Source organism: Arachis stenosperma, chromosome 1, assembly GCF_014773155.1.
Source record: "Arachis stenosperma cultivar V10309 chromosome 1, arast.V10309.gnm1.PFL2, whole genome shotgun sequence".
Lineage (NCBI taxonomy): Eukaryota > Viridiplantae > Streptophyta > Magnoliopsida > Fabales > Fabaceae > Arachis > Arachis stenosperma.
This window is the reverse complement of record NC_080377.1, coordinates 105152741-105175280: the sequence shown is the minus strand read 5'-3', so window position 1 is coordinate 105175280 and position 22540 is coordinate 105152741. Positions and strand designations below refer to the sequence as shown.

General features: G+C 39.9%; 2 protein-coding genes and 1 non-coding gene across 3 annotated transcripts; 1 reads left to right on the top strand and 2 right to left on the bottom strand.

Moving 5' to 3' along the window:
* Nucleotides 1-388: 388 nt before the first annotated feature.
* Nucleotides 389-496, bottom strand: LOC130955738 (small nucleolar RNA R71). The gene has a single exon (XR_009076867.1). It is a non-coding gene; the product is annotated as a small nucleolar RNA R71 (small nucleolar RNA).
* Nucleotides 497-11349: 10853 nt separating this feature from the next.
* On the bottom strand, nucleotides 11350-13071 carry LOC130983121 (uncharacterized). The gene has a single exon (XM_057907306.1). It carries the CDS (start codon nucleotides 13069-13071, stop codon nucleotides 11350-11352), a length of 1722 nt encoding a protein of 573 aa, XP_057763289.1.
* A 5417-nt stretch (nucleotides 13072-18488) lies between these two features.
* On the top strand, nucleotides 18489-20120 carry LOC130983111 (uncharacterized). The gene has a single exon (XM_057907296.1). The coding sequence runs from the start codon at nucleotides 18489-18491 to the stop codon at nucleotides 20118-20120; it is 1632 nt and encodes a 543-aa protein (XP_057763279.1).
* The last annotated feature ends 2420 nt before the right edge of the window (nucleotides 20121-22540 follow it).

Genomic DNA, 22540 nt, shown 5'->3' with positions numbered 1-22540 from the left:
CAACAATGCCAACAATGCAAGGAAGGTGCTGGGTGACTTTACTGCACCTACTCCCGACTTCTATGGGAGAAGCATCTCTATCCCTGCCATTGGAGCAAACAACTTTGAGCTTAAGCCTCAATTAGTTTCTCTAATGCAACAGAATTGCAAGTTCCATGGACTTCCATTGGAAGATCCTCATCAGTTCTTAGCTGAATTCTTGCAAATCTGTGACACTGTCAAGACTAATGGGGTTGACCCTGAGGTCTACAGACTTATGCTATTCCCTTTTGCTGTACGAGACAGAGCTAGAACATGGTTGGACTCACAACCTAAAGAAAGCCTGGACTCATGGGAAAAGCTAGTCAATGCCTTCTTGGCAAAGTTCTTTCCACCTCAAAAATTGAGTAAGCTTAGAGTGGAAGTCCAAACCTTCAGACAGAAGGATGGAGAATCCCTCTATGAAGCTTGGGAAAGATACAAACAATTAATCAGAAAATGTCCTTCTGACATGCTTTCTGAATGGAGCATCATAGGTATTTTCTATGATGGTCTGTCTGAACTGTCCAAGATGTCTTTGGATAGCTCTGCTGGAGGATCTCTTCATTTGAAGAAGACGCCTACAGAAGCTCAAGAGCTAATTGAAATTGTTGCAAATAACCAATTCATGTATACTTCTGAAAGGAATCCTGTGAACAATGGGACTAATCAGAAGAAAGGAGTTCTTGAGATTGACACTCTGAATGCCATATTGGCTCAGAATAAAATATTGACTCAACAAGTCAATTTGATTTCTCAAAGTCTGTCTGGAATGCAAAATGCACCAAGCAGTACTAAGGATGCTTCATCTGAAGAAGAAGCTTATGATCCTGAGAACCCTTCAATGGAAGAGGTGAATTACCTAGGAGAATCCTATGGAAACACCTATAATTCTTCATGGAGAAATCACCCAAATTTCTCATGGAAGGATCAACAGAGACCTCAACAAGGTTTCAACAACAATAATGGTGGAAGAAACAGGTTTAGCAATGGCAAGCCTTTTCCATCATCTTCTCAGCAACAGACAGAGAATGCTAAACAGAACCCCTCTGACTTAGCAACCATGGTCTCTGATCTAATCAAAACCACTCAAAGTTTCATGACTGAAACAAGGTCCTCCATTAGGAACTTGGAGGCACAAGTGGGGCAGCTGAGCAAGAAAATTACTGAACTCCCTCCTAGTACTCTTCCAAGCAATACAGAAGAAAATCCAAAAGGAGAGTGCAAGGCCATCAACATGGCCGAATATGGAGAGGAAGGGGAGGAAGTGAACGCCACTGAGGAAGACCTCAATGGGCGTGCACTAGCCTCCACTGAGTTCCCTAATGAGGAACCATGGGAATCTGAGGCTCAAAATGAGACCATAGAGATTCCATTGGATTTACTTCTGCCATTCATGAGCTCTGATGAGTATTCTTCCTCTGAAGAGGATGAGTCTGTCACTGAAGAGCAAGTTGCTAAATACCTTGGAGCAATCATGAAGCTAAATGACAAGTTATTTGGAAATGAGACTTGGGAGGATGAACCCCCTTTGCTCACCAAAGAACTGGATGACTTGTCGAGGCAGAAATTACCTCAAAAGAGACAAGATCCTGGGAAGTTTTCAATACCTTGTACCATAGGCACCATGACCTTCAAGAAGGCTCTGTGTGACTTAGGGTCAAGTGTAAACCTCATGCCTCTCTCTGTAATGGAGAAGCTAGGGATCTTTGAGGTACAAGCTGCAAGAATCTCACTAGAGATGGCAGACAATTCAAAGAAACAAGCTTATGGACTTGTAGAGGATGTTCTGGTGAAGATTGAAGACCATTACATCCCTGCTGATTTCATAGTCCTAGAGACTGGGAAGTGCATGGATGAATCTATCATCCTTGGCAGACCCTTCCTAGCCACAGCAAAGGCTGTGATTGACGTTGATGGAGGTGAACTGATCATTCAAGTGAATGAAAAATCCTATGTGTTTAAGGCTCAAGGATATCCCTCTATCACCATGGAGAGGAAGCATGAAGAGCTTCTCTCAAATCAGAGTCAAACAGAGCCCCCACAGTCAAACTCTAAGTTTGGTGTTGGGAGGCCACAACCAAACTCTAAGTTTGGTGTTGAACCCCCACATTCAAACTCTAAGTTTGGTGTTGGGAGGTTTCAACATTGCTCTGAGTATCTGTGAGGCTCCATGAGAGCCCTCTGTCAAGCTACTGACATTAAAGAAGCGCTTGTTGGGAGGCAACCCAATGTTATATTTTATCTATTTTCCTTTGTTATTTTATGTTTTCTGTAGGTTGATGATCATGAGAAGTCACAAAATCAATTGAAAAAGCAAAAACAGAATGAAAAACAGGAAGAAAAATAGCACACCCTGGAGGAAGGCCTTGCTGGCGTTTAAACGCCAGTAAGAGTAGCAGTTGGGCGTTTAACGGCGTTTAACGCCCAGTCTGGCACCATTCTGGGCGTTTAACGCCAGAAAGGGGCACCAGACTGGCGTTAAACGCCAGGAAAGGGCAAGAACCTGGCGTTAAACGCCAGAAAGGGGCACCAGCCCGGCGTTTAACGCCAGAATTGGCTCAAAACGTGATTTTGCATGCCATTTGGTGCAGGGATGACTTTTCCTTGACACCTCAGGATCTGTGGACCCCACAGGATCCCCACCAACCCCACCACCCTCTCTCTTCTTCACCCATTCACCAATCACCTCAATACCTGTTCTCCAAAAACTCTTCACCTATCAAATCCCATCTTTCTCTTCACCACTCACATCCATCCTTCATAAAACCACTTTCCCTCCCAAACCCATCCTTACATGACCGAACCATAAGCCCCCCTCTCCTATATAAACCCCTCTTCACTCCTTCATTTTCACACAACCTAAACACCACTTCTCCCCCTCTTTGGTCGAACACAAATCCATTCCCTTCTCCCTCATTTCTTCTTCTTCTACTCTCTTCTTTCTTCTTTTGCTCGAGGACGAGCAAACCTTTTAAGTTTGGTGTGGTAAAAGCATCGCTTTTTGTTTTTCCATAACCATTTATGGCATCCAAGGCCGGAGAAACCTCTAGAAAAAGGAAAGGGAAGGCAAAAGCTTCCACCTCCGAGTCATGGGAGATGGAGAGATTCATCTCAAGGGTGCATCAAGACCACTTCTATGAAGTTGTGGCCTTGAAGAAGGTGATCCCCGAGGTCCCTTTTTCACTCAAAAAGAGTGAATATCCGGAGATCCAACATGAGATCCGAAGAAGAGGTTGGGAAGTTCTCACCAACCCCATTCAACAAGTCGGAATCTTAATGGTTCAAGAGTTCTATGCCGATGCATGGATCACCAAGAACCATGACCAAAGTATGAACCCGGACCCAAAGAATTGGCTTACTATGGTTCGGGGGAAATACTTGGATTTTAGTCCGGAAAATGTAAGGTTGGCATTCAACTTGCCTATGATGCAAGGAGATGAACATCCTTACACAAGAAGGGTCAACTTTGATCAAAGGTTGGACCAAGTCCTCACTGACATTTGTGAAGAGGGCGCCCAATGGAAGAGAGATTCAAGAGGGAAGCCGGTTCAATTAAGAAGGCATGACCTCAAGCCTGTGGCTAGAGGATGGTTGGAGTTTATCCAACGCTCAATCATTCCTACTAGCAACCGGTCCGAAGTTACTCTAGACCGGGCCATCATGATTCATAGCATCATGATTGGAGAAGAAGTAGAAGTTCATGAGGTTATAGCCCAAGAACTCTATAAGGTGGCGGACAAGTCCTCTACCTTAGCAAGGTTAGCCTTTCCTCATCTCATTTGTCACCTCTGTTATTCAGTTGGAGTGGACATAGAAGGAGACATCCTCATTGATGAGGACAAGCCCATCATTAAGAAAAGGATGGAGCAAACAAGAGACCCCTCTCATCATGAGATCCCTGAGATGTCTCAAGGGATGCACTTTCCTCCACAAGACTATTGGGAGCAAATTAACACCTCCCTAGGAGAATTGAGTTCCAACATGGGACAACTAAGGGTGGAGCATCAAGAACACTCCATCATCCTCCATGAAATTAGAGAAGATCAAAGAATCATGAGAAAGGAGCAACAAAGGCAAGGAAGAGACATTGAGGAGCTTAAGCACTCCATAAGATCTTCAAGAGGAAGAACAAGCCGCCATCACTAAGGTGGACCCGTTCTTTAATCTCCTTGTTCTTTACTTTCCTGTTTTTCGAATTTTAGTGCTTATGTTATCTATGTTTGTGTCTTATGATCATTAGTGTCTTAGTGTCTATGCCTTAAAGTTATGAATGTCCTATGAATCCATCACCTTTCTTAAATAAACAATGTTCTTAATTGAAAAAGGGAAGAATTGCATGAATTTTGAATTTTATAACAGTTTAATTATTTTGAGGTGGTGGCAACACTTTTGTTCTCTGAATGTATGCTTAAACAGTGCATATGTCTTTTGAATTTGTGGTTCATGAATGTTGGCTCTTGAAAGAATGATGAAAAAGGAGAAATGTTACTGAGGATCTGAAAAATCATAAAAATGATTCTTGAAGCAAGAAAAAGCAGTGAATTAAAAAAAAAAAGAGAAGAAAAAGCGAAAAAAAAGGGGGAAGGAGAAAAACGAAAAAAAAAAGAAAGAAAAAAAAGGGAAGAAATAAAGTTGTGATCCAAGGCAAAAAGAGTGTGCTTAAGAACCCTGGACACCTCTAATTGGGGACTCTAGCAAAGCTGAGTCACAATCTGAAAAGGTTCACCCAATTATGTGTCTGTGGCATGTATGTATCCGGTGGTAATACTGGAAGACAGAGTGCTTTGGGCCACGGCCAAGACTCATAAAGTAGCTGTGTTCAAGAATCATCATACTTAACTAAGAGAATCAATAACACTATCTGGATTCTGAGTTCCTAAAGAAGCCAATCATTCTGAATTTCAAAGGATAGAGTGAGATGCCAAAACTGTTCAGAGGCAAAAAGCTAAAAGCCCCGCTCATCTAATTAATACTGATCTTCATAGATGTTTTTGGAATTCATTGCATATTCTCTTCTTTTTTATCTTATTTGATTTTCAGTTGCTTGGGGACAAGCAACAATTTAAGTTTGGTGTTGTGATGAGCGGATAATTTGTACGCTTTTTGGCATTGTTTTTAGTATGTTTCTAGTAGGATTTAGTTAGTATTTAGTATATTTTTATTAGTTTTTAGTTAAAATTCACTTTTCTGGACTTTATTATGAGTTTGTGTGTTTTTCTGTGATTTCAGGTATTTTCTGGCTGAAATTGAGGGACCTGAGCAAAAATCTGATTCAGAGACTGAAAAGGACTGCAGATGCTGTTGGATTCTGACCTCCCTGCACTCGAAGTGGATTTTCTGGAGCTACAGAAGCCCAATTGGCGCGCTCTCAACGACGTTGGAAAGTAGACATCCTGGGCTTTCCAGCAATATATGATAGTCCATACTTTACCCAAGATTTGATGGCCCAAACCGGTGTTCAAAGTCACCCTCAGAATTTCCAGCGTTAAACGCCGGAACTGGCACCAAAATGGGAGTTAAACGCCCAAACTGGCATAAAAGCTGGCGTTTAACTCCAAGAAGAGTCTCTACACGAAAATGCTTCATTGCTCAGCCCAAGCACACACCAAGTGGGCCCGGAAGTGGATTTTTATGTCATTTACTCATCTCTGTACACCCTAGGCTACTAGTTCTCTATATATAGGACCTTTTACTATTGTATTTAAGAAAGGAGCCTTTTGATCATGTTTTTATGATTGAACTCACTTTGGGAGGCTGGCCATTCGGCCATGCCTTGACCCTGTTCTTATTTATTTTCAACGGTGGAGTTTCTACACACCATAGATTAAGGTGTGGAGCTCTGCTGTACCTCGAGTATTAATGCAATTACTATTGTTCTTCTATTCAATTCCGCTTGTTCTTTGTCCAAGATATCACTTGTTCTTCAACTTGATGAATGTGATGATCCGTGACACTCATCATCATTCTCACCTATGAACGTGTGACTGACAACCACCTCCGTTCTACCTTAGATTGAGTGAATATCTCTTGGATTCCTGACACACGATGCATGGTTGATCGCCTGACAACCGAGTGCTCGCCTGACAAACGAGCCAGCCATTCCGTGAGATCAGAGTCTTCGTGGTATAGGCAAGAACTGATGGCGGCATTCAAGAGAATCCGGAAGGTCTAACCTTGTCTGTGGTATTCTGAGTAGGATTCAATGATTGAATGACTGTGACGTGCTTCAAACTCCTGAGGGCGGGGCGTTAGTGACAGACGCAAAAGAATCAATGGATTTTATTCCGGCCTGATCGAGAACCGACAGATGGATAGCCGTGCCGTGACAGGGTGCGTTGAACATTTCCACTGAGAGGATGGGAGGTAGCCACTGACAACGGTGAAACCCTTGCATAAGCTTGCCATGGAAAGGAGTAAGAAGGATTAGATGAAGACAGTAGGAAAGCAGAGAGACGGAAGGGAAGGCATCTTCATACGCTTATCTGAAGCTCTCATCAATGATATACATAAGTATCTCTATCTTTATCTTTATGTTTTATTCATATATCATCTACACCCATTTGAGTCTGCCTGACTAAGATTTACAAGGTGACCATAGCTTGCTTCATACCAACAATCTCCGTGGGATCGACCCTTACTCGCGTAAGGTTTATTACTTGGACGACCCAGTGCATTTGCTGGTTAGTTGTGCAAAGTTGTGTATGCCATGGTATTGAGCACCAAGTTTTTGGGGCCATTACTAGGGATTAATTGATTTGTGAAAAGTAGTGATCACAATTTCGCACACCACGCTCAATTTTCAGTATGATCATGACATACTGAAAATTGGATCGTTTTAGCGTACACTTGGCCTAAAATTTCAGCGACTCCGACTTATACACCCGATAGTCTACATCCCTTCGGATAGTATAATCTTTCATCACCATAATAATAGCTTTCCTGGAACTGAATTCCATTCCCACGGCAAATTCACCATCTGTGACAATGAAAATTTCTACCACGACAACCATACGATAAATATTTAATAAGTGAAATTAAAAGTAAATCAATACTTTCTAAATCAATATTAATATAAATAAATTTTACGTCAAGTTATTATTATCTCAATTTTAAAAAAATAAAAACATAAACACATAAATAAAATCTAATTAATAAATGCTAATTAATATTTAACTAAATCAATAACTAACTAGTAATATTATTAACTAAATAAACACATAAACAAATGCTAATTAAGTATATTATCAAATGTCACGTAACTATTTGGTCCACCGATCAATATAAATTATACAAAATTCTAATCCTTCGTATAAATATAAGCAATTATGTACCTGCATTTATATATTCCGGAAACTCTGGAGCATACATTGCTTCCAAATCCAAAATTCACATGAAAAATGCTCCTCAAATGGATGTTCGTTTGCGAGTGTATTTGTCATGTCTGTCACATTTGGTGTCATAGTGCCGCCACCTTGATCTTCGTCTCCGTCTAGACCAACGACTTCGTAATTGCTTTCAAACTTTTCATCACTGTCACTATTGTAATCTTTTCATTCAATATTTTGGTCGGCTTCAGATTGTTTGAATTCAATATACAACTTAATGAACGATATCTGAGCGTGAATTTCAATGTACATTGAAAACATCTCTTGCATGCTCGCTTCATCAGTTACATATTTAGTTTGAAATTGAACGAATCCATTAAATACCAGTATGGGATATCTGTATAAAATACATGATCATTTTCTTTACAACCCAAAATCTATCTTCTCAAAAATTACTCTTTTTAGTTCTTCGAATGAGATTGTGAATGAAATAACAACATCTAACAGATTTTCACAAATAAATTTTACTCCTTCAGATGCTTGTAACAAAATATAACCAAAGTAATATACTTTTAGTAGGACTCTATCGTCTATTTTTCTCACTCACGTGAATAAGAACTTCACTATCAAATTTTTTTACTTGATACGAAAGAACAAAGATAGAGGAGCTGAGGAAAGAAGAAGAAGAACAACAACAATGAGAGGAGATCTCAGAGCTCGAATAAGAGTTACACAGACTTATGTATATATCAAAAAATGCTATCTGTCCATTAAAATTTAGCCTTCAATAAGCCTTTTAATTTAAATAATATTATTTAATTAAATTTTAATTAAAACACATTCCTAGTTTGTAGTTAAACATGTTGGTAATTAAAATTAATTTAAATTTCAAATACTAGAATTTCTCTAACTTTCTACCCACTTTATAAAGTAGTTATTTTATCATTGTTTCATTTTTTTTAGGGTAAAAAATCCAAATGAGCCAAGCACAGCTCAATATAACCCAAATCAGCCAAATCAAACATTTATACCTGAATCCGCCAGGACCAATTTTAATATAATTCGAATTAATAAGATTCGAATTAATTTAACACGTAATTTGAATTGAATCAATTCGAACTACTTTCAGAGACAACTCAAGCTAATTCGAATCAATTCAGATCGAATTAAGCATGTAATCCAACCTAGTAATTCGAAACAAATAATTTCGAATTATAAAAGAGTAATTCGAGTGATGTTAATTCGAATTACATGGAGAAGAACACAAGAGAGTAGAGGTTCGAATCTAGTTGATTCGAATTAGGTGAAAATCGTTTTGCATAGTAATTCGAATCAAGTTGATTCGAATTACAAGGGGTTCGGCTATATAAGGAGTTCGGACTAAGTTCATTCGAATCACTTTTTCATTCTCCAACCCCACCAAATCCCAGAGAAAACGACCCACATTCGGTCCGAGTAAGACCAGAGCGGCATTTTTAGTCGATGGGGGACGATCCAGGCAGGCTTTATCGTTTGGATGGAGTTGCGCATATCGCCGGTGTGATCAACGACGAGGTTAGTGGTTTATGATGTTGCGCTGTTGATTGTGTTTTTTATTAGTGGTTGATGAAAGCGGTTTATGATAATGGTATTTGTTAATGGTTTTTGATAATGGTTTATGTTACCGTTAGTGGTTTAGGATAGTGGTTTAGGATAGTGGTGTAGGCTAGTGGTTTTTGTTAATGGTTTCGTATAGCGGTTTATGTTAGTATTAGCGGTTTAAGCAAGTGGTTTAGGCCAGTGGTTTTTGTTAGTAGATTTTGTAATGGTTTTTTGTAAGCGGTTTTTGTGAATGGTTTTGGATAGTGGTTTTAGTAAATGGTTTTGGATAGTGGTTTTAGTGAATGGCCTTGTATAGTGTTTTTTGTAAGCGGTTTTTGAGAATGGTTTTGGATAGTGGTTTTAGTCATGGGTTTAGGTTTAGGGTAGTTGTTTATGATAGGGGTTTTTAGTGATTGTTGTTTTTGATAATTGTTTTTGATAATTGTTTTTTTTGTATAATATGTTGGTCGCTTGTTTCATATATGTTATGTTGAAGGATTTATTTACTGCATCCCTATGAAATATATTGGAAATGTTACTGGTTTGTGCATCTGTTCTAATTATGCGGTTTATGTGCTGGCCAGCCTCGTCGTTGCATATGCAGCGTTAGGCGGCAGCAGGGGATGCGTCTTGATGAGAGGTACGTTCCGTACTTGCAGATGGCCGGATTGTACCATCTTGCGAGACTGAATGACAGATGGTTCTGACTAGACGAGTCCCTAGTCAGCGCATTCGTCGAGAGGTGGCGGCCTAAGACGCACACCTTCCACATGCCGTTCGGAGAGTGCACCATAACGCTTCAGGACATTGCATACCAGCTGGGGTTGCCAGTGGACGGAGATTACGTCAGTGGTTGCCTGATAGACTTCCACCTTTACATTGAGGGTGGGAGGCCAGCTTGGCAGTGGTTCCATGAGTTGCTCGGTGTTGTACCTCCCGAGAACCAGGTGCAGAAATTCGCAGTTAACTGCACCTGGTTTCAGGAGACCTTTGGAGAGTGTCCAGACGGGGCTGATGAGGAGACAGTTAGGCGCTTTGCCCGTGCCTATATCATGATGTTATTGGGCACGCAGCTGTTTGCCGACAAGTCTGGCAATCATATACACATCAGATGGCTACCCTATGTTGCTCGGCTTGAGGAGATGGGTCAGTATAGTTGGGGGTCGGCGGCACTAGCATGGTTGTACCGGTGCATGTGCTGAGTGGCCAACAGACATGTCGTGAAGTTAGCTGGCCCTTTACAGTTACTGCAGTCTTGGATCTTCTGGAGGTTTCCTACTTTTAGACCATCTGGGTATGATGAGATTAGCTGGCCCCTTGCGTCGAGGTACCGTTATTGTTTTGTACTATGTATTCTTGTTGTATTTGTTTTCGATTATGCAAGCAGTTTAATGTATTGTAGAGTTAGTGATGAACATAATAGAATTTTGTAATTCTCTTACGCAGATGGTCTGGTTACAATCCTGGGATTAGCAACAAGGGACCTCGGGTACAGATGGCTCGCCTGAAGATAGACTTGTTACAACCTCGGGATGTAAGTACGCTGAACATATGTGTATCTGAAGTTGTTGTTTCAGTTTATATTGTCTAACAGAAGTGTAAAAATGTTTTTATGTTGTTTTTTTCAGTTCATATGGATGCCCTATAGCGCACTCGATGTCATCCAGGTTGTCCATCCGGAGGTCTTGGAGCCTCGGCATACGATGTTATGGCGGTGTAGGACGTCCCTGATTTATTTTGTGGTGGTCGAGTGGCATCAGGTTGATAGAGTTTTACCTCAGTTTGGGGGGGGTTCAGCCCACACCGTCTCCTGCCCTGAACATCGACTTCTTGATGTCGAAGGACGGGAGAGGAGGTGACCGTTGGTTCCCGGCACATTTACCTGAGTGGCATCTTCACTGGCAGGAGCGTGCGGAGCACATTCTACAGTTCGATGTCGTGCCCAATCCCGGTCCGTCGCATGATTTCTTGACATGGTGGTATCAGCACGAAAAGAGGTTCTTATCGCCAGAGATGTTATTGGGGGATCCGAGAGGTATTCCTATTCCGGATGAGGCGACGCAGAGGGGTGCAGGACGACTTCCAGATATGGACAGGGTCGACGATGTTCCTGACAGACGTTGTATTAATAGGAGAGCACGAGTCGGCACACGTCAGGGAGGTTTCTTACCCCCTTCAGGATTGAATTGACACACTCCGAAATATTGGTCGTCATGTGCCCGAACCTCCGACCCTCATCACAGTACTGTGTCCACAACGAGTACTCAATTCGGTTCGCCCAGTCACACATTGCCGGATTCTCAGAGCGCAGAATGTCGAACCAGTAGTCAAACTCCACCTCGGTCTTCGCATATACGGCGTTCACAAGAAGCCTCCGGGCATCTTTGCCCTTGAAGGTCAGGGCGAAATTCGCTGCAACGTGTCAAATGCAGAATGCCCGGTATGCAGACGGAGGTAGCCATCCCCCATCAGGTGCCTCAAGTGCTGCCTTGATGCCGTTATGCCTATCTGAAATAACTAACAGACCTGGCTGAGGTGTCACGTGCTGACGGAGGTGGGAGAGAAAGAAGAACCATGACTCAGCATTCTCACTCTCAACTAGTGCGAATGCTACATGGAGTATGTTGGAATTCCCGTCCTGTGCAATCGCCACAAGCAACGTTCCCCCATACTTGCCATATAGATGGGTGCCGTCAATACTCACCAACGGCTTGCAATGACGAAATGCTTCGATACAAGGGAGAAAAGTCCAGAACATCCTATGAAAATAAGCCTGAGACTCATCCACCTGTCCACCAACTCGAACAGGGCAGGTCCTGAGGACTGCTACAGTGCCAGCCATAGTCAACTGAACTCCTAAGACCCACCGAGGGAGCTCGTTGTACGACTCATCCCAGTCCCCGTAAATGATTGCTACCGCCTTCTGCTTTGCCATCCACACCCTCCGGTATGTAGGCCTGAAGCCAAATTGTGCTGCCGTTGCATTTAGAAGCACCTTGATGTTGACGGATGCGTCCGCCCTAACCATTGGCATGATGAATGTCGCTATCACGTGGTAGTCCAAGCTCCTATGGTCGCTGGAGATGGAGGTGGCGAGACAGGTATGCGGCCCGTTGTACCGCTTGACTTCCCAGATACCCTTGCGCTGTCGGAGGCTCAGCCTAATCAACCATGTGCACCCATTCCCAAATTCAGAACACTTTCCCACGTACCGACGATAGTCAGACTCAACCACCTTGTACTGTACCCCTAGGCGGATGCTGTACGTCTTGACACTCAACAGCGCCTCATTTTTATCCTGGAATTGTTGACCAACCTGGAACTCTGTCATACCGGCAGACCCGTCTTTATCTCTAGCGCCAAATCTAGCTAGCTGCCCAAGATGTTCGTCCTGCCTCATGGCATCCAGATCCAAAGATGAGAAATGAGGTGGGTACTGATTTGTGCCAGAACTAGAACCACCAGTAGGCCTTATCGGATCACTCGCTCCAACATCATCACCGCTTTCATCAGCGATAATATCCGGCTCGACATCATCATCATCTGAATCATGACATAATCCCTCGCCAACACCAGCCGGTGGAGGACACTGTAATTGAGTCGGATGATGTTCATCATATCCAACCTCGTCTCCAACATTGCCGGCGAGATCAACAGCAAACGATGGGGAGGCGGCAGGCTGGATCGCTGCCTCATACACTGGAACGGAGGAAGAAGCAACCGCAGGTCTAGAGCTCGAACCGGCCGCCGTGGCTATAGTGTTGGCATTCCGGTTCGACCCACCAGAGCTAGATACCACGTCCACGAACTTAGCCAACAGCTCCGGTGTCCTCACCTCCAGAAACTGCCTACGAGAAAGAAACATGACCTGCAAGTCCTCATCACTCCCGATCGTGAAACAATCATACTTCACCGTATCGTGGAGCACCGTGATTGGAATGCGATAGAAAAACTTCTTAACTCTCTTCACTCCTTCCAGACCAAGTTTGCCAAGCACAGAGCTCACAAGACCATCGTAACTGGTCGTGGGGCTCATGATAATACATAGAGGATCCTTATCCGTGAACTTCACCCCAGACCGAGTTTTTCTCTTAATCGATCCTCTGTGGTGTACTAGCACTAGAAAACTATCCTCACTAGCCATCTCACCTCTTTGTTCACAGCAACATGATTTCACAACATATATATAGAAAACGGCTCCAAACTAATTCGAATCAACTTCATTCGCACCATATATATATAATTCGAATCAATTACATTCGAATTACCCATTGTGAATAATTCGAGTCTATATGTCTCGAAATATGAAGTTCTTCACCTAATCCTACTAATTCGAATTAATATAGTTCGATTTATGCTTTGGTAGTTCGAATCATATTGATTCGAATTACTTGTGATTTTTCATGCCTAATTCGAGACGAATCACTTCGAATTACGTGTGAGTTTGCATGCCTAATTCGGAACAACTTAATTCGAACTACGTGCTTACATTGTCGAATACTAATTCGAATTTTATCAATTCGAATTATGTGTGAGGCTAATTCGAATCTTATTGATTCGAATTATATAAATATTTGATCTGGTGGATTGTGGTAGCAAAGTTTCATTTGACGAATTTGCGTAAAATTGAGCTCCCCTTGGCTCATTTGCGTTTTTTGCCCTTTTTTTTACGTTTCTCCCTCTCTCTCTCCCTCTCTCTCTCTCTCATTATTATTAGATGAGTCATGCTATTTTGTTCCTATTATCGAATGAAATGCTATTTTGTTCTTATTGTTGAATGAAATTTTAATAAGATTATATCAATATTTGAATTAAACAATAAACGAATTATCAGTCTATGTATCAATATCATTTCTTCTTCTTCACTTTCTTTTTTATTTCTTCTTTTATTTTTTTATTCTTTATCTCTAGAATGATTAGAGAAAACCACCAATATAAAATAATTAGACCGAATTAAAGATAAATAAATGAGCAATATTAGATATTTGGGTGGAAAAAAAGATAACAAATAAAAATTTAATAAAGATTTATAGTTTTTAACAATTTTTTTTATTATTAATTGAATCTTTTTATTACTTATTTGAACATTAATGCTTTTAAAATTATTAAAATGGATGTTCGTAATTTTTTTTAATTGTAACACATCTAAAATTATTAAATTATACTGAAAATATTTTTAAAACACATCTAAAATCATAAATTTAAAATTTAAATTTAAACATTAAAAATAAAATTAATTTTTTATATCTTATTCAATAAAATCTCATCTAATATTTCTTTTTTTTAGTAGTTAGATTTTTTTGTTACTTATTTGAATATTAACTTTTAAAATTATTAAAATGTATGTTCATAAAACTTTATTTTTGTTTTCAATAGTAACACATCTAAAATTATTAAGTGATACACAAAATATTTCTAAAACACATCCAAAATCAGAAATCGGAAATTTAAATTTAAATATTAAATATAAAACTATTTTTTTATATCTTATTCAATAAAAACTCATCTAATATTTGTTTTTTTATTATTTGTTAGGTTTTATCGTTATTTATTTGAACATTAACACTTTTAAAATTAAAATGTATGTTTATAAAAATTAGTTATTTTTTCAATTATTACACATCTAAAATTATTGACTGATATATAAAATATGTTTAAAACACGTTCAAAATTATAAATCTAAAATTTGAATTTAAATGATAAAAATAAAACTAATTTTTTTATATTTTATTCGATAAAAACGTATCTAATATTTCTTATATTTGATTAATATTTTTAAAATTATTAAAATGAATAATTAAGCTAAATTTTTTAAATCTTATTCAATAAAAGTATATCTAACATATTAGTTTAAAATATAATCTCTTTTAGGGGTTTCAGATGTGTGGATTAATAATTAAAACCTTTAAAATTTATTTTTTTTAATTTTAAAATTAAAATTTTTAATTTTACAGAATTTAATTTTTTGATGTGTATTTAAATAATAATTTATTAATAGTTAAAAAAGTCAAAATTCAAATTCTTTCTTTCACGCAAATCAAATCGTCCAATTGGTGGGCAAATTTTTTTAATAAAAAATCGAATAATCTTTTTTTTTTATATTTAAAAAAAAAACTGTTCCACATTCGTATCCACACCTTTATCTTCTATATTCACGCACAACATACACAGTCCTGTATATCTTAAAAAATGAGCCTTGATTGATTTTGGTCACAATAATTGTGTACTGAATTCTGAAAATAAACAGAAAGGATATGCTAAAATAAAAAAGATGCTGGAATATTCATCTCTGACAAACACGTGCTTCACATCACATGGCTGGTTATGGAAGCAGGCGAGCAAGCCACACAATACGATAGATGTGTTTCGCATTGTATAAATAATGCTAGGTAAAGAATAAAATTAGATTAAGAGTAAAAATTGTTCTTTTTATAATATAAAAAATAAAAGTATTATATACAGTGGATATTTTTATAAAAAATTAGTTATAATTTTTACATTTTACCTAACTTTATTTTTTATTTAAAAAATATTCGCATGCTACATATGATATAAAATATGACTGCACGAATGGGGTTCTTTTAGAGGAAAAAAATGATAAAATAAAGAATAAAAGATTTAGTTATCTTTAAATTAAAATAATAAGATTGACTTATATTATGATTAAAAAAATTACTTTTTATTTTACTAATTTTCATATTCTGAAATCTTTTTCATGTTCAAGTATTAGCTACTATCCAGAATGGGTTTAATTTTGTTTCATAACTTTTAAAAAGTAAACAAAAAAATTTATATAAAAACAAATTTACTATTAGGCTATATATATTCAATAGAAACATATTCAAACCGAGTTCATCAGTGAGGTCCATGCAGGGATGCACATGTGTTTTCAAAAAAATGAGTGAATAATGGGGAAATAGGACAGTGACAGAGAAAATAGTTTCCAGTTTATCAATTGTCAGTTAATTAGATGTATGTGAAGTCGTTTTCAAATTAATGCACAGTGAACTTTGCTACAAAACTCTCCATAAGCTCATACTAGGCGTTTAGATACAAGCGTTATATACCTATCTTTTAAGAAGAAATTAAGATATACATGTTATTTTAAGTACTTACGTTATTATATATAGGTCAAACTAGAAATTTGTAAGTCAGCCACAGCATTTGTTCAACTAAGAATTAATAATACTACGACCACAGGATAGATGCCTGCCGCCTGGCCAACAAATTTGAACGAGTAGTGTTGAATATGTACAAATAAAACGGCTTTCCATTCTTTTTATAAAAAATCATCCGATGATCCTTTGCGTCTCATTGTTGCTTTAAGAAGTTAGGTAGCGTTTAGTAGAGAGACAAAAATAAAAAAATTGAGGTTGAAAGATAGAGATTTGAAATAAATTTTAGTATTTTATTTGGTGTAAAATAAAAGACAAAAATTGAAACAAGTATAAAACTCTAATTTAATTTGCAAAAAGGATAAAATTAAAATTAATTAATTGAAATGAGGATATTTTAGATATAAAATATTATTAAAATTTCAATCTCTATCTCTAAAAATTTCAGTTTCTTGTGTCCCTACTTTTTGGAGATACTGAAATAATGAAATTTTAGAGACAGAGACAGAAATTTTAATACCAGTCTCTGAGTCAACAAACATGATACTGTGTCTCAATCTCTCCGTCTCTGTCCCAGTAAACAAACGCTACCTTAGATTCTTAGATGATCTAAGTAAATGATAAAACGATAAAATAAAAAATTAATCGTAATTGAATTTATAATTTTTATTGTATATCAATTTTATTATTTTAATTTAAAAATAATTAATTTTTATTTTATTACATTATTAATTTTTTATTATAAAAGATATTGATCATATTTTGTACCAATGTTGTTGTACAAATAAATTGATGGTTGGATAAAAAGAATATATATCGAACGGTTTTTTTTTATTATATTGATTTTTAAAATTTTAATTTAATTTTATTTGTTATTCATTCTTTTTATAAATATTTTCAGAGTATTGTGTTAAAATTATTTTTATGTGTATTCTAATTCTATTTACTGGAATAAGAATTGTTCTATTTTTTTATTTTATTGTTGTATTATTAGTTTTCAGTTTTGAATTGTTAATGTAATAATAATATTATTTTATGATAAATATGAACGAAGAATAAGGATTTGAACGAAAAATTGAAATTAACACAAATGGAGATGATATTATTTTTATTTATATGAAACGCATACAATAAGTTAATAACGATATAAAAGATTTTCAAAATTAATATGGATAGTGATAGTTTTTATGTACAGCAGAAATGTTTTCAAAATTCTTTGAACCTACTATCAACTTATTTGTATGAAAATTCAAATAGTACCAGAAAACAGTTGAGCGAAAGAAAACATAGTATTTAATTTGTTTATAAATATTATAAATCAAATTTCTTTAATTCAGTTTAAAAATCACAATTGGAATCAACCCAAAAAATATTTAAAAGGTATTTGTAAAAGGTTTGACTTATTTACAAGTTGAGATAAAAATATTCACAACAATTTTATTCCCGTGTTCCGTCATAGTTTAAATATTAATCTTATTCTAAATCATATGAAATATTATGACATTTTATTCTAATAATAATGATAATAATAATAATGATACGTATTTAAGATCGTAATAAACTATTTTCTGTAATAATTTTTAGGAGCAAATAATTAAAAAATATTTAACAGAAGATAATGAAGTAAGTACTCAGCAAAATAATATTGAACATTATTTTGTTATTATCGTTTAGACCCAACGTTATCTTTTCTCTTACGTAATAAATAATGTTCAATGGTATTTTACTGACTAACATATTCAAATCATCATTCAATTATACATTATATAAACTCTATCTCACTGACGGTTTGATTTTCTGAACCAATACGTGATGAAGTTGTTTGTTAATAAACCGCTACTACCTATACCTATTTATGCCTGCAATTGTTTATGTATAAAAAATATTCTGTTATATCGGTTTATGAAGATTGATTATGGGATACGAATACAGGATCATTTTTTTTTGTATGGAAGCTGTTACGGATCCGGTCCACCAGCCCGGATCCAAAGACAAACCCTTCCTTGGGTTTGACCCATTCCCCCTTTCCAGAAGGCTCCGAACCGGCATACTGGAGCTCCTAACCGACTTTCGAATTCAAACGTCTCCTTTATCTTATCCCAACAAGATAAAGATAAAATAACTACCATCACCTATAAATAAGAGGACCTACGTCCCCCAGGTACTCACTCATTCCTCACACTTTCTACCTGTTAGATCTATTCTGACTTGAGCGTCGGAGTGTCTTTGCAGGTACCATTCCCCGCTCTACTTGAATAGTCCGACATCCGCCTCGACCCGCAGGTTCCCGATCCTCCTCTCAACCTGTACCAGAGTCATCTTGTACATTGGCGCCGTCTGTGGGGACTTGCGACAATCGAACCGGATGGAGGGCATCCTAGAGGAAAACCCTTCAAGCCGAGACGACTCCCAACCACGTCATCCGGCCTCAAAACACCAAGAAGTCATGAACCAAGCAAAAATAGCAAGTACTATCCACCACACGAACGAACACGTCATCACGGACCCGCGACATCCCGAGAAAGCCAGGGACAAAGCGGCACAGATCATCCAGGATCTCTGCCTCCGGGTCCAAGATCTTGAAGGCAAACTGACCAACAGAGAAAAACACAACAACGAACACGGAAGCCAGGCGACTTCCAGGTCAAGATCCCACCGCGGCAGGTCGCCAACCCGGCAACACGATAGGAGAGATGATCGCAGCGTCTCACGCAACCACCGACACGAGAAATCGCCAGAACGGCGATACAACAAGAAACACCACCGCAGCGCTTCTCGTGATCTAAGTCGTCAACACGATTCGGACGAGGATCGGAGATACCGAAACACCAAACGCACAAGAAACGACCACACCATAATGGGAGCTACACCCTTCACAGAAAGAATCTTAAGAGCGAAACTCCCCAAAGGTTTCGACAAACCCACCGACATGAAGTACGATGGAACCAAGGACCCTCAGGAACATCTAACGGCCTTCGAGGCCAGAATGAACCTGGAAGGAGCGGCCGACGCAGTCCGATGCAGAGCCTTCCCAGTAACCCTTGCCGGACCGGCGATCAAATGGTTCAACGCCCTCCCAAACGGATCCATAGCCAACTTCCACGACATAGCACGAAAATTCACGGCCCAGTTCACGACCAGAATCACCAAAGCCAAACACCCCATCAGCTTGTTAGGGGTCACACAAAAGCAAGAAGAATCCACAAGGAAATATCTCGACCGCTTCAACGATGAATGCCTAACGGTCGACGGACTCATGGATTCCGTTGCAAGCCTTTGCCTGACTAACGGGCTCATGAACGAGGACTTTCGCAAACACCTCACTACTAAACCAGTATGGACCATGCACGAAATCCAGAACGTCGCCAGAGACTACATCAACGACGAAGAGGTCAGCCAGGTCGTCGCTGCCAACAAACGGCAGCACACCCAACACGGTAATTCGGCTCCCCGTCATAACCCAACGCCCAAAGAGAATCAACGGAACCACCCCAGGCCGACCAACCGGCCACCAAGAATTGGCAAATTCTCTAATTACACGCCCCTAACAGCACCAATTACGGAGATATACCATCAAATAGCAGATCGAGGCATCATCCCAAGAGCCCGACAACTCAAAGAAAGGACGGGAGGCAACAAAACCCTCTACTGTGACTACCACCGAGGTTATGGCCACAAAACACAAGATTGCTTCGACCTTAAAGACGCTCTTGAACAAACCATACGAGACGGCAAACTCCCGGAATTTGCCAAAATCATCAGAGAACCAAGACGCACGGAGAAAGACAAGTCACCGGAAAAAGAAGGGCGTAACCCGAGAACACAAAGGCAACCCCCCAGGGAGAGCCCGGAGGAAGACCCAACCATCATAGTAAACGTCATCACAGGCAAGGACGTATCGAGCAAGTCAAAACTAACAATGAAAAAAGATCTCAAGGTAATGGCCGTCAGAAACCAAGCCCCAATCACCGCGACCGACAATACGATAACATTCTTACCGGAGGACTGCCAGCACGGCACCTCAGCCGAAGATGCCCCTTTCGTCATCTCAGCCAGAATCGGAACAGGACTAGTATGAAGGATACTGGTAGACACCGGCGCAGACTCCAACATCCTTTTCCGAGGAGCCTTCGACAAGCTTGGGCTCCGCAACGACAACCTCCAAACACACCGCCACGGCGTCACGGGACTCGGAGACAACTTTCTCAAACCAGATGGCTCAATTACCCTCCCCATCACCATAGGAACAAGCAATCAGAAAAAGACAATCCTATCTGAATTCGTAGTCCTAAAGGACTCCACAGCTTATAACATGATTCTCGAAAGAAAAACAATCAATGACTTCTCTGCAGTCATCTTTACCAAATACCTCCTCATGAAGTTCAGAACCGACGACGGCTCCATCGGCACCATCCACAGAGACCGAGAGGTCGCGGCCGAATGCGACAATACCAGCCTAGCCCTAAGAAAAAAATCCCGGGACGCGGCCGGAATATTCCTAGCCGACCTAGATGCACGACAAGACGGCCAACCTAGGCCAGAACCAGAAGGAGACATGGAAAAACTACAAATAGGGCTAACCAAAGAGGAATACACCTTCATCAATAGAAACCTCCCATACGATCTTAAAGAAGAACTCTCCCAACTCCTGAAACAAAACAAAGACTTATTCGCATTTACACCAGCCGATATGCCGGGAATTAACCCCGACCTAATGTCCCACCACCTAGCCGTGGACCCCCAAGCTAAGCCAGTGGCACAAAGAAGACGAAAAATGTCACCAGACCGAGCCGCCGAAGTCAAAAAACAGGTCAAAGCCCTACTCGAGGCCAACTTCATTTGGGAACTCCCCTACACGACCTGGCTAGCCAACGTCGTACTAGTACGGAAACCTAACGGGAAATGGCGAATGTGCGTCGACTACACGGACCTAAACAAAGCTTGCCCGAAGGACGCCTTCCCCCTACCAAACATCGACGGATTAGTAGACGCAGCATCCGGCCACCGATACCTCAGCTTCGTGGACGCATATTCCGGCTATAACCAAATCCCGATGCACCGACCAGACGAAGAAAAAGCCGCATTCATAACCCCAGACGGAACATACTGTTACACAGTGATGCCTTTCGGCTTGAAAAATGCTGGAGCCACCTACCAAAGACTTGTTAACAAGATCTTTCGAGACCTGACCGGAAACAAGTTAGAAGTCTACATAGACGATATGCTCGCCAAGACTGAATCCAACGAACAACTAATCAACGACCTCAAGGTCATAATGAACACCCTACGAAAGCACCAAATGCAGCTCAACCCGGCAAAGTGCGCCTTCGAAATGGAGGCAGGAAAGTTCCTTGGCTTCATGATTACACAACGCGGAGTTGAAGCAAACCCGGAGAAATGTCGTGCCGTCCTCGAAATGACAAGCCCCAAAAACCTTAAAGACATCCAAAAGCTCACCGGCAGACTAACCGCGTTATCACGCTTTCTCGGTGCATCAGCCCAAAAAGCAATCCCTTTCTTCAAACTAATGAAAAAAGGGACCCCTTTTAAGTGGGAGACGGAATGCGAAGAAGCATTCCAACACTTCAAGAGGGTCCTATCGGAACCACCAATCCTCGCCAAACCCCAAACAGGGGAAACACTCTACCTATACCTCTCCATAATAGAAGAGGCACTTGCAGCAGCTCTCATCCGTGAAGACGAGAAAAAGGAGCAAAAACCCGTATACTTCATAAGCAAAGTCTTACAGGATGCGGAAACTCGCTATTCACGCTTAGAAAAGCTAGCTTTCGCACTTCTTACAGCCTCCCGACGCCTGCGACAATACTTCCAGGCTCACCCCGTGTCGGTCCGAACCGACCAGGCGGTCAAGCAAGTATTACAGAAACCCGACCTAGCGGGAAGAATGCTAGCATGGTCCATCGAGTTATCCCAATTCCAGATCAAATTCGAACCCCGGAACGCTATCAAAGCACAAGCCTTGACTGATTTCATCGCCGAAATGACTCCAGGAAAACTCACCCCTGAACCATGGAAATTACACGTCGACGGCTCGTCAAACTCCACTCACGGAGGCGCCGGAATCATACTCGAAAACCAAAACGGAATCACAATTGAACAGTCAGTACGATACGAATTTCCAGTATCAAATAACCAAGCAGAATACGAAGCCCTCTTAGCAGGTCTGACCCTAGCCCGGGAAGTCGGTGTAAAGGCCCTAGAGGTAAATACCGATTCTCAGGTAGTCAGTTCCCAAATCAACGGAAGCTACCAAGCACGAGATCCCCTGCTCCAACAATACCTCACCAAGGTAAACAAACTGAAAGAAGGGTTCGAAAGCATTACCATACAGCACGTCCCCAGGGAACGAAACACCAGGGCAGACCTACTTTCTAAGCTAGTCAGTACCAAACCGGGACACGGTAACAAATCGCTAACTCAGGAGGTCGTCAGGTTGCCCTCTGTGTCAACATCAATCAACGCTCATCTAACGTTCTC